Raw genomic sequence first — 13377 nt, 5'->3', positions numbered from 1 at the left:
CAAAGTGGAGTGGTATTGGTTGGGGACCCTGTCTTGGGCTCAGTATCATACACTGTTTTATTTCCACAGGACATGAAGACATTGAAGATGGCTACAACAAAACCTTAAATCTTAGTAAATAAATGGTGGTGAAAGGAGTCCTGAATATGATATAGACTCCATTTTTATTATCCCAAATGACAAGTTTCTGAGCCTCAGTAAGGGGGTATTTCTGATTCAATATATCCAGATTAAAGAAAATCAAATGAAGTCACCTACTGGTACCATAAAGAGTCTCAAAGGGCTTCTTCTTCTATGGGTGACCTTTTGAAGGAGGTATAATCAGAGAATATCTCCAGGTGAGAACAGACTGAAGACTGCCTGATCCTTGAGGTGAACTCTACATATGAGCTAACCAAGAAACAATCCATGGAAAGTCTAAGACATACAAATGTGAGGAATTACCCAGAACCTTAAAATATCCCTCTGGGCTTTTAGCACACCAGAGAAGACACAAGAATGAGAAGTCACTTTTCTGTATCTGGTGTCAAAATGGTTTTTGTAATCCCTCAGACCTGAAAGTACATTCTTTCATACACAAGCAAAATATGCCTTTCACATGTCATATATATGGAAGGTCTTTCAGACATAAAAATAATCAGCTAGCTCATGAAATAGTTCTCACAGGATAGAAGCCTTATACCTGCTCCCTGTTTAATCAAAGCTTCCACAAATCATCCACATACCATGGGCAGAGGAGGAATTTCCACAAATCAGAATGAACTGTCTGCCTTCTGGAATGGGTGGGCTACAGGCTTAGTGTCCTTTCTGCACATGAAGAAACATGTAGCCTCTTAACAGCAAGCAGCCATTGTATATGTGACAATACTCTTCAGGATTTCTCCATCTGTTGTCACATTCCATTGTCATGTGCCTGTAAAAATGATGTGCAAATTTCTAATGCAAAAATATTATGTAATTTTTGTCTGGTGTATATGAAATAAATAAATGGAAATGCAATGAAGAGGCCTCTTTAGGAGAGAGTACGAGAATGAGAAGGGAAGAAAAGTAAGATGCAGAGGTCATGCGGGAGCAGAAAGGTGAAGTCAGGTGTAGATTAGAAGAAAGGATATGTGATAGGTAGGGTTTTAGTTGGGGGGTATTAGGGGAGGATGAGAGGGAGAAGGGACCTGGGATTCTCATGTAATTCAAATAAATGTCAATCTTGTTTGTAATTCAAATAAAATTCAAAATATTGAACAAAAAAAGAAAATTCTCTTTAATAATATTTTTCATTTCCTGTGTGTGTGTGTGTGTGTGTGATTTTCTGAATTTTTGGTTTTTGCCTTAGATTCATATATCCAGTGGACAAGACAGGACTTAGTTGTCACTTCATGAGTTTTACATTGAAAATTGGCTTTATATACCAATCTGTCAGACCCCACAGATTCTAAACATTCTCTAGTCTACAGCTCCATTCTTTGAAGGTGTTACTACCATTGATCTGCTATTCACAGTTACTTTTGCTAACATGCTGTGGTTTCAAACCTGTGTGTTAGGCTTGTATTTAAGGGCATTGCCTTCTCAGTCATGTTCCATCCTACAGGTGCTTACTGCTTGAAGGTCACTAATGTCCTTCAGATGAGTAGACAGGAATCTGCCTTAGAAAATAAAAGCTTCAGTTGCTAAAAGTAATTCTGAGGAGCCACTCATCAGTTCCATTATATTCCCATCACAATCTTTATAGTTCTAGTCAAAGGACCACTAGAAATTTAGGGAATCTTGGTAGCTATATAAATGCTGTCCCAAGGAAATGAGAAGTTGATGGCAATGGTAAACATTTTTCATGGATAAACTCCAGAAACTATCATAAGGAAAGAAAAAGGGGATAATATCTATATTATGAAACAGGATTGTGTTCTTTTGGCTGAGTGAATTGTTGGGATCTGTGTATGACTTGGTGATTTCCCTGTGGAGACTGAGCAGTGTTCAAGTATCCAGTACAATTTTTGTGGATGAATCATGATATTCCTCAGTGTACCTGGTGCTTGGTGAAGCATTAGAGCAAGACACCAGGAGGCTTCAATTTATTTTCCCTAATGTATATGTTATATATAGAAACTATATTATTTTACACATCAATCCTATTTCTCTCTCCCTCTCATCCTCAAAAGCTCTTCATTGACACCCCTGTCCCACCCCTCATCCACACCCCAGGATGGTGAGTCCTTCCATGGGGGATCATCAAAGATTATAATATTATTTGGGGGAGGGCATAATCTGAGAGAGTGGACCTCCATGAGGAATGGGATCCCAAAGTCCATTTATCTACTAGGGCTAGATACTGTTCAGAATTCCACTAACTTCCAGCCAACTTAATTTGCTATCAGCAGAAGTTCCACATTTTCACATTGAAGATTTTTTCTTGGCACACATTATGGGTGATCCCTTCCCCAGAATTTGTCTTTCTTATCCCTTTTCCTATGGCCTGTTCTCCAGTTTTCTTTTTCCTATTGAGATTATATTTTTGTAGATGCAGTCTCTCCAGATTTGAACATTAAAGATTCCTAGATTGTGGCTGAGGGGATATTTTACTGTTTTTAATCTTTAGAGATTCTAGCCATTATGGGATTACAGAATTCGGTATTAGAACCAGAATATTCCTAATGCTTCCAAATAAGGTCCTATCCTAATATTGATCACGACCTGTATTTGAGTGTGAGAGAGCAGAATAAAGGCTGATAACAATAAGATTCTCTGAGGGCATCTTCCAGTTCTTCAGTGACTGCTCCTGGGCCAGCAGATTCAGAAGTTCAGTCTTTCTCTGATACCCAGTCGGTTTAAGGCCACTCTTGTCTACATGAGTACTTTTCTAAAGACAACAAAATTATCAAAACAAACAAAGTATAATCAAAGACTTAGTTTATTATGTACATTTAGGCCACCTATTTAATCCTACGTTTAAACAATAGTTCTCTACCTGTTGTACTCCACAATGCTGGCCTGGGAGGGTACTTGACCTGACACAATAGTCATAGATCAGATATCTTGTATATAAGGTAAGTGCAATGTTATAATTTAAAAGGTATCAAAATAAGAATTATGATGGTTCATCAAAAATAATTTTATATTTGGGTGTCAGCACAACATGAAAAATTGTATCAATTGGATGCAGCCTTACTATGGTACAGAATCATTGTTCTAAGGTTGAATCAGAAGGATCCAACTATAATGATCAGTAAAACACATACCCTAATCCTGTGGAATGTAACCAAATGTAATATATGTCAAGAAAACATGTGGTGAGAATTTACCTATCTCAGAAATAGCTTTTCAGGACTGAAAAATGAACTCATTTTATTCTGTCCATATTTTTCTTTATAAGTGCTTATAATCATAAGAAGTTTGAAGGGAAACATGTAAAATTTTTGAGCAGATCACTGCAGATCTTTTTTTGCAACATATAGCTTCTCAGGAAAACCAACGAGTTCAGCAAACTGAAATGCTGAAGGAAGGCTTTGTCCTTCTTTCTATAAGAAAAAGTTAATTGTCAGAGACATGAAGTATCAAACATGTATTAAGATCCCATCAAAAGAATTCTGGTCCTGCCGCTCCACCATCTGGTAGAGAGCTAAGTCCCAGGGGCTCTTCTAGCACACCTTGCCGAATTTGCATCTGGTGACCTTCTACCACTAGACCCTTCCTGCCACTGAACCACCCAGAAGGACCTGGAGGCAGTACAAAGTAGTCCAGCTTCATGGGCCAGCATTGTGGTCTTGCCCCTCCAGACAATGGGAGAGAGGGTGTGGGAAGGATAGAGCCTAGAACCCATAAACACCAGGATAGGAAGAGGTGCCTCTTAAACCCACTAGAAGAAGAGACGGGAAGACAAAATATAAGAACACATCCAACAACAGAAAGACTTATGTGATACAACGAGATTCTAGGGACTCTACACCAGCAATCCAGAACATCCCAACAAAGATGAAACAGAAGAGAATGACCTTACAAACAAACTCATAGAAGTTATAGACGCCCTGAAAGAAGATATGAGAAAATCCCTTAAAGAAATGGAAGAAAAATCAAACTAAAAAATGCAGAAAATCAACAATATTCTTAAAGAAAACCCAAAAAAAACAATCAAACTGATGAAAAAAATTCATACAGTTTAAGAAATCTGATATAGAGAAAATAATGAAAACACAAATTGAGGAAAAGCTAGAAATAGAAAATCTGAGTAAATGATCAGCAACTACAGATGCAAGCATAAACAACAAAATACAAGTGATGGAAGACAGAGAGACAATATGCTAATTAACAAAATCAGAAATGAAAAGGTGGACAAAACAAAAGATACTGGGAAAATCGAGAGAATCATCTGGTCATACTTTGAAAGTTTGTACTCCACAAAATTGGAAAATTTAAAGTATAAAGATGATTTTTGGGATAAATATCAATTACCGAAATTAAATCAGGAAGAGATAAACAATTTAAATTGTTGTATAAGCACAAAAAAATAGGAGCAGTCATCCAAAGTCTTCCAACCAAAAAAAAAAAAAAATGCCCATGACCAGATGGTTTCTGCTCAGAGTTCTACAAGAATTTCAAAGAAGAGCTTATACCAATACACTGCAAATTGTTTCACACAATGTGAACAGAAGGATCATTGCCAAACCCTTTTTACAAGGCTACAATTACCTAGGTAACCAAGACACACAAAGACAAACTAAGAAACAGAACTACATGTCAATCTCCCTCATGAAAGTTGATGCAAAAATACTTAATAAAACACCGGCAAATTGAATCCAAAGACACATCAGAAAAAACAGCCACCATGATTACAAGGATTCATCCAAATGATGCAGGGATTGTTCAATATAAGAATATGCTGATTGTTTACCCAGCTTTTCTAATCCCAATCATACCTCAGTTTGTTTTCTTCATTATCTCTATTAAAGTATTCATGTCATGAATTGTTACCTTCATTGGTTTGATTGTTTTTTCATGGCTTTCTTTAAAAGATATGTTGCTTTCATTCATATTTTGTTATTTTTTTCTTTGATTTTTTAAGGTTCTCTTGCATACCTTCTTTGAGGATCTCTGTCTTTATCAGGAAGTTGTTTTAAAGGTCATTCTCTTCTGCTTCATCTGCATTGGGATGCTCATGTCTTGCTGTTGTAGAGTCCCTAGACTTTGATTATCTCATACGTGTTTCTGTTTTTGAATGTGTTTTTATATTGTCTTCTTCACATTCATTCTTCCAGTGTCTTTTCCTCTCCTCTTGGTTAAGAAACCAAGGTTGCCTTCGGGTGGTAGCAAGTAGGTCTAATATTCCGATGGCTCTCCTCTTCCCTTGTATGGAGGTTGAACTATCTGCTGGACTTTGGCAGTCTCTGGCTTGCACTGAGATCTGCTGGGATGGCATCCCTTGTGCTCAGTCCCTGGTGAGCAGCACACCAGAGGAGGTCCCAAAACAGGTCCACTCTCACCTAGACCTGTGGGCAGAGAAGGAGACTAGGATGCAAGCTTTCTCTGGCTGGACTGGAACTGCTAGGTTAGGATACCCTGTGCTAAGTCACCAGGATTCAGCTGGTTGCCAGAAAGGCAATGGAAGGCAGTTGGAACCAGGCCCACTCCTAGCTTGCTTGTTTACATTTTCTATTCCATATTAGTTTTTTGTTTTATCCTTTTTGGTTTTACAAGACAGAGTTTCTCCATGGCTTTGGTGGATGTCTTCAAACTAGCTCTTGTAGATCATGCTGGTCTAGAACTCACAGAGATACACATGCCTCTGCCTTCCAAGTGCAGGGATTAGAGGCATGCACCACCACTGCCCAGCTCAGAACAGTTTTTCACTTTGTTGTTTTTGTAAAACAGGATTTCTGACAGCCCAGTATTCACACAAACTCACCCAATAATGGTTGAAGACCCTGCACTCTAATCTTATGGCTTCTACTCCTCAATTTTGGGGTTATAGGGCTACATCACTACTTCAAGCATCTGTTTTGTTTTTTTGCTTACTGTTGTTTTAAGAGACTTTCTGTCTCTTTAGGATAAGCTACAGGAATTCCTATGTAGTCTAGGCTGTGCTCAAGCTCACAAAGACCCGTCTACATATGTTTACATAGTATTCTGAAGAAAGATCTGAGCAGGGATTAAAATTTTGTGCTGAGATTAAAGGCCACTGACTTTCTCTAAGAATTGTAATTGTTAGGTTGAATGTGTCCCTTGAAATTCTCAGGAAGGCAGTGAATAGTGACACTCATTGATATGTTTATTATTCTCATGAAAACAATCATTTTCAGACATATACCTCCATTTATTTAATTTATTAAAATATACAATATAAAAACAGGAATGAATACCAGTGCAGATAAATCATGTAATATTTATATTGAAGTTTCAATCATTTTTGCAAATTTTGGCTAATCCATTTGCACAATTTACAGGTCTTTCCTACTATGTGAAACTTTTTATTCTCCCAGGAGTACAGTATCTTGACATTTCAGCAGTCAAAATTATTAGTGTTGTTGTTTTGGAAGACTAGAATTCATAAATTGTAGACACTGATCTTTGTATGTTCGGATTAAGTATATTTTGAAAGAAGACAACAGAAATTGGGGAGGAAGAGTTAATACATAAATCAGGTGTCACAGTTGAACCTAATAATTAGCATGTTGGGAGAAGGGCACTTAGAGGGCACAAGTATTTCCTCCCAGATCGTAAATGCCTAAGGCAAGTTTTTATATGTTTGAGGTCTAGCTGGTCTCAATAGGAGTTTCAGAACAGACTGGGATAAACAAACAGTGAAACAAAATCTTAAAACACAGAACGGCAACAACAACAAAAATACAAAAACAGATAGAAAACCTAAAGGGATTCCAGACAGCTGTGGGAGCCAACACTGAGTAGTTAGAAATGATAGAATTGGAGTGCAAAATCATTGTTATCCACCTGATTAAATTGTGAACAGACTAGGCTACAAGATACACATTTGAAAAAAAAAAGCAAAAAAAAAAAACTGTCCTTCTATGACATAATCAAGATTTACATAAAGATGCAAAGCTGGGGCTGGAGTAGGATTCCATCTGCAATTCAAGCAAAGGGGAAAGGGGCTTTTCCATCCCTAGTTAGCATATTAGTTTACTGTTTTACCTCTAGTTTTCTCAATCTATTAACACACAAGGACATGGCCTTAAATTTATATCCACCTGGGACTCACAGTGATGCTCTAATTTTTATCCACAATCCACAAGCAGACCACACCCACACTTTAGTTTCACCCAGTATGCAACCCCACTCTATGGGTCCCTGCCAAAGATCATGATGTCTTTTTATATAGAGATAATGTATTCAGTGATGATTCCCATTGAGGCTGGAAAATTAACAGAGGCTTGATCCATACTCTTGTGTCTCCTTACGATATGAAAATCATAGATTGAACATATTTGTCTTTCATTGGTCATTGATCTCCTCAAGAAATTTGCCTCTAAGATTGCTGGACAGTGGTTCTCTTCTGTCATTCACAGATCCTTTAACCCATGATTCATTCAATCATTCTCTTCCTTTTTTAAAATTGAGACAGGATCTCTCTTTATAGCACTGTGTGGTTCTCACTGTAGAAACAAGGCATGATCACAACACAATGGATATCCCCTAACATGTCTCCTGTGTCTTGGGATAGAAAATATGGTACATATATGCAACATAGTTACCCCTTCTTGATGATGAAAAGCTTTCTCTGCCTTAGATAATCCTGGGTGACATTCTATTTTCCTACTATAATAAGCATGTTGGGAGATGGTCACTTAGAGGGCACAATTATTTCCTCAATCTATTAACATACAAAAGGCCATCCTTGTTCTTCCTAGGCAATTAAGTTGTCTGGCCCTGGAGACCCTCTTGCTCCACTTAGTGATTAATAGGAAGAAAGTCCTGACTGCCACACCCAGGTACAGTAGGTGTGGTCTAATCTCATTCTCAAATCATTAGCATCATTGATTGACTCTCAAGCCAGGCAGTATAAAAGGAAGTGAATTTGCAGAGAACCTCAATTGGAGCAGAGCAGAGCAGAGCAGAGACTTACAGACTCATCCATTCTTATTGCTTCCTGGAATTACCTTGAAATTCATCCTAGAAAGAGGTAAGTTTGGAGAATAGTAACATTCCCATTCTTGGTGGCTACCGTAGTGTGTTTTTTTGTCATTGTTGGTGAGTTGTGGGAAAAGCTGCCCAAAATTACTATGAGATCCCAAAGATATAGTGTGGTCATTGGGTAACCATTCTTTTTTGTTTTTTCTTTTGTTATGTTATTTTTCACTTGTTTGGTTTTGGATTTCGGAAACAGGGTTTTTCTGCGGAAGAGCTCTGGCTGTCCTGGAACTAGGTCTGTAGACCATTCTGTCTAGAGATAAACATACCTCTGCCTTCTGAGAGCTCAGATGAAAGTCCTGACACACAGCTCCACATTCTGATAAAGGATAAAACCTTTAAAACCTGAATGATATGAATGTGCTGTCTTCCTATATGAAAATGTCGTTGCTATCCTAAGAATCTAAGCTTGGTGGTTATTCCATTTTACTTTTTTTTTGAAATTTTGAGATCCATTTTCTATGTATTCCTTTAGATCCTATCCCGGAACTTGCTCTGTAGGTCAGTCTGGCTTGTATCTCCCATAGCTCAACCTGGCTCTGCCTCTGGAGTTCTGGGATTCAAGATATGTACCACCTATTCATGGACATTAGACATTCTCTTTTAATGATTTTCTTAGGAAAGTGTTGCACTGTGGCCCTTTGGAATGGGAGACAAGTGGAAAACTTAAAATTTGAGGTGTAGTCCCGGCGTTGGTGGCTCATGCCTTTAATTCCAGCGCTCGGGAGGCAGAGTCAGGCAGATCTCTCTGAGTTTGAAGGCAGCCTGATCTCCAGACCGAGTGCCAGGATAGGCTCCAAAGCTACACAGAAAAACCCTGTCTCAAAAAAACAAAATAAAATAAAGTCCAGAAACAAAAATTTCACAATTTACAAGGGGTGTACATATACCCTTGACATACTTCACACCATGGGGTTTCTTACTTCAGGCCTTCCATTCCTCTATCCTGGATTTTTCACCCTGATGAATCATGTATTGTTGCCCTGACATTAGCATATTTCTTGTGTCTAGAGTAAATTATGTAGGACTATGATGAAGTATTTTGTGTATGGAAATGATGGAACTTTGGTTGTTTGACTGTATTAGGTCTCCATAATATCATAAGGACACCAATCAGCAATTCGAGGCGCAGAGGAAAGGCAGGAAAGGGAAGGCCTGAAGAGCAGGAGGAGCAGCTGGCCAGATAAGCAACCAACGACGAGTGAGCTTTGCAGCATACTGTTTGAGCATCTCACCTAACTGCCCAGCTTGTTAGCCCCAGCGGTCCCTGTTAGCTGAGGTTAGCAGCACAAATGGTGGCCACCCTTTGAGGAGGCCTGGCATCTGTCTCCTTCAATTCTCAGGATTCCAAGATGGCTACACAGTCAGCGCCGAAAGTTGTGCTAAAACGCAACACCAAGGTGTCTCTAAATGAGCGCTTTACTAATATTCTGAAGAACAAACAGCCGATGCCAGTGAATATGCGGGCTCTGATGCAGCAGCAGCAGCAGCAGCTAGCCAGTGCTAGAAACAGAAGACTGACGCTGCAGATGGAGAACAGGCCCTCTGTCCAGGCCTTATTAAAACTTAAGCAAAGCTCAAAGCAGCGCCTGGGTAAGAGTAACATCCAGGCACGTTTAGGCCGACCCATAGGTACCCTGGCCAAGGGAGCTATTGGAGGAAGTGACCTACCCATAATCCAAAGAGGCTTGCCCCGAGGAGGACTACATGGGGCACATGCCACCAGGACCCCGCTTAGGGGCAGGAAGTTGCTCCAAGGTCAAAACCTGCTGCAAGGTGGAAGAGCCTTAGCTACAGGAATGGACTTAAGAAGAGGTGGTGTTCGAGGTCGTGGAGGTCCTGGGAGAGTGGGCCTAGGGCGTGGAGCCATGGGTCATGGCAGAATCTGTGGTAGAGTTCCGGCTATGATATGTCCAGGAAGAGAGGGTTTTGGAGGCAGAGGCCAATGTCTTGGCCGAAGGAGAGGTGCCCTCACTCGCAATGTACTGACCAAGGAACAGCTGGACAACCAATTGGATGCCTACATGTCGAAAACTAAAGCACACCTGGATGCTGAGTTGGATGCCTACATGGCACAGACAGATCCTGAAACTAATGATTGAAGCTTGCCTGCCCACCTGTTGGACTTTTGTAAAAGTCACCACATCTATTAAAAGAAAAAAATAATCTTGAGAAAACATGAGAAGAAACCTGATTGATTCTTGGAGGACTTATAACAATAGGCTGTGGACCTGCCACAAGTTGGCACATTTAATCTGTTCCCTCTACTTTTTGATACTGTGTTAAAGGAAACCCTATTTTCCTTTGATCTGGTTGAGTTTGTTTCCTTGTTTATCCAGTCACCCCGACTTGTGTTTGAAGAGGACTGCATTGGCCTTGTGAGTGAACATTTTTCTAGCCCCTGCCTCACCTGCCATATACTCTGACATATTAATATTTCCTTTGCTCATATTTATGATCCCAATAAAGGTCCCCAGAAGGAGCCTGTGTTGTCCTTAATGTGTGGTCACTGGGATAGAGTTCTGCATCTTCTTTAAGACTTCCTATTAATAACTAAAACTTAAGGGTTGTCTGCTCTGTGGATGGTGAAGGTAGTAAATTGGAAATGCTGGTGATGGGGAATGTACTGTGTAGGTTTATCTCATTGATTGTTAAATAAAATACTGTTTGGCCAATGAGACAGGAAGTTAGACAGGACTAGGAGTCAAAGAGGATTCTGGGAAATGTAGTAGAGAAGTGCTGATCCAGACAGGAAGTGACATAGCAAGCAGACTCGTATTTAAGCGAAGGAGAAACAGGAAGGGCCACACTTTTCCCCTCCACTTCTGCTCCAGTGGCACAATGTGATCCACCAGCAAGGAGGTGTGTCCAATAATGTGTCCAATAAGATAAGTCATATAAAATATATAGACTTATGATAATTAAGACAGAGCTAAGAGATGTGTTTCCTAGTCTTGGCCAAGCAGCATTGTACCTAATACAAGTTTCTGTGTATTCATTTGGGGCTGACTCAGGTGAGCCACTGGCATAAAACTCACACTTGGCAGGGGGCTCAGGTGGCTTTTGGCCAGAAGGTTTATTGTAACACAATGGTGTCAGTATTGGGATGACACATTCCTGAAGGTTTCCAGAGAAAGAGGGAAACCTGCTGCCAAAGCATACCCAGTCGGGCGTCTTAGAGGCATTGTAGCAGCTTCCATATGTTTGCTCCATCTTGATGATCTTGGGTGTTGGACTCGGCACTCCCAAGATGACAAAGACAGATCCAGAGGAATAACAATCTCTAAAGGTTTACACTACATTTAAAAATATATGTAGGCTTGTGAGAGAAGGAATCAGAGGCAGACAGATTTCCACAGAGAAACCCTGTCTAGGAAAAAAAAAACAAAAAGAAAAGAGAGTAGAAATAAAGTAATAAAAAGCCACATAAAGAAGGAATATAGAGAAAGAATCTGGATACTATATGCCATATTGTTGTCTTTATATTGTTTGAGGGCCAAGAAAATATTTACTGATCATAAAATACATTTGATTATAAGTATTGCTAAATTGATCCAACTTATACATTTTATAAATGCTCTCACTTCAAAATTTAAGTTTAGGGACAGGCTACTTAGAAATAAAGGTTTTGCTTGTATTTCCACAGAAAATGAAAAGCTATACATTCCTTCCAGACTAATATGATTCAATCAAGTAGGACTCCCTAAAGCTGAGACTACAGCTACAAACTTACAGACAGCAAAAACTTTATGCACAATGTGATCCACCGGCAAGAAGGGAAGCCAATAAGGCATCCAATAAAATTAGTCTTATAAAGTATATAGATTTAAGATAATTAAGATTGAGCTAACAGATGAGAATCCTAGTCTTTGGCCAACCAGCATTGTACCTAATACAAGTTTCTGTGTATTCATTTGGGACTAACTCAGGTGGGTGCCTGTCATAAAGCTCACACATGGATTTTGTGGGTCTCAGGTGACTTTTGGCAGAAAGATTTATCATAACATGCTGGTAGTACTACTGGGACAGGAATGGCTTATTCATGGTAGTGACTTTGATTTGGTCAAAGTTGGTGCTGCCTACATTGTTATTACATAAATGGTTGCTGACATGCTGAGTTAGATATGTACAATTCAAACCCAAAAATAAGACTTAGCTAAGCTTTCCTTTTGGTTTTGTGTCATGTCCAAGAGGCTTGTGTTCTTCTAGTACAGAAAAAGCCATTTGGTGTGGCCCATGTGGCAGAATAAACAAGGGTGGGAGACTTTTTACAAACTAACTGCTGGGAAGGGATCATATGCTGTTCGTGCTGAAATGCAGTTACCTGTGTGTGTCTGAACCAATCTTTGTCTAGACCACATTACTGGCTTTATTTGACCCTCCTGAAGGTTTAAGTTCAACCATATTTTGTCAGCTGTTCAATTTCATTGGAATCTTGTCATTATAGCAAATGGCTTTTGTCATTTGTCATTGGTCATTATACCAAATTGTTCCCACAAATTAAAAAAAAAAAAGTGAGTGATACCCTTGAACCAATGGTACAGGAGATTGCTTCCTGTAAATAACACCAGCCACAGGGACATTGAGATCTAAAATGAATGAATTGCACATCCTGAAACTGAGAAGTTTCTGTAAGTCAGAGGACACAGTAAGACACAGTAACAGCCAATGGAATTTAAAAAAAACTTCATCAACCATACTTCTGAGAGAGGGGCGATATCCAAAATATACAAAGAACACAAGAGGATAGCCTACAAAACACCATAAAATGAAATTTAAAAGTAGGGTGTAGAAATATAGAATTTTTAAACAGAGGAATATAATATGGCTGAAAGACATTTAAGAATGTGCTGAAAAGCATTTGCCATCAGCGAAATATAAATCAAACCAACTGTGAGATATCATCTTACACCAGCCAGAATGGCTAAAATCAAAAGCACCAATGATTGTCCATGCTGGAGAGGATGTGGAGAAAAAGGAACACTCCTTATTTTGGTGGCAATGCCAACATGTAAGACCACTTTGAAAAGTAGTATAGTGATTTCTCAGGAAAATTGGAATCAGTCTACTTCAAGATCTAGCAATTCCTCTCTTGGGAATATACCCAAAGCATTCACATTCATACCAAAGGACATATGTTCAAATATGTTCATGGCATCATTGTTTGTAAAAACAATAAACTGGAAGCAACCTTGATGCCTCTCAGCTGAAGAATGAATAGAGAAAATGTGGTAACTTCACACAATG

General features: G+C 39.2%; 1 protein-coding gene across 2 annotated transcripts; it reads left to right on the top strand.

The window, feature by feature from the left end:
- The first annotated feature begins 9482 nt into the window (after positions 1-9482).
- LOC113838831 (chromatin target of PRMT1 protein-like) lies at positions 9483-10232 on the top strand. 2 transcript variants are annotated; one of them, XM_027434347.2, is made up of 3 exons: positions 9483-9888; positions 9967-9995; positions 10056-10232. In XM_027434347.2, the coding sequence occupies exons 1-3, from the start codon at positions 9483-9485 to the stop codon at positions 10230-10232; spliced, it is 612 nt and encodes a 203-aa protein (XP_027290148.1). The 2 variants fall into 2 exon arrangements, with proteins under 2 accessions (XP_027290148.1, XP_027290147.1); XM_027434346.2 differs by having other exon boundaries at positions 9483-10232.
- The last annotated feature ends 3145 nt before the right edge of the window (positions 10233-13377 follow it).

The sequence above is a fragment of the Cricetulus griseus genome, chromosome 9 (genome assembly GCF_003668045.3).
Source record: "Cricetulus griseus strain 17A/GY chromosome 9, alternate assembly CriGri-PICRH-1.0, whole genome shotgun sequence".
NCBI classification, from domain to species: Eukaryota; Metazoa; Chordata; class Mammalia; order Rodentia; family Cricetidae; genus Cricetulus; species Cricetulus griseus.
Note: the sequence above shows the minus strand (reverse complement) of the source record. Positions and strands in the feature narration are given on the sequence as shown.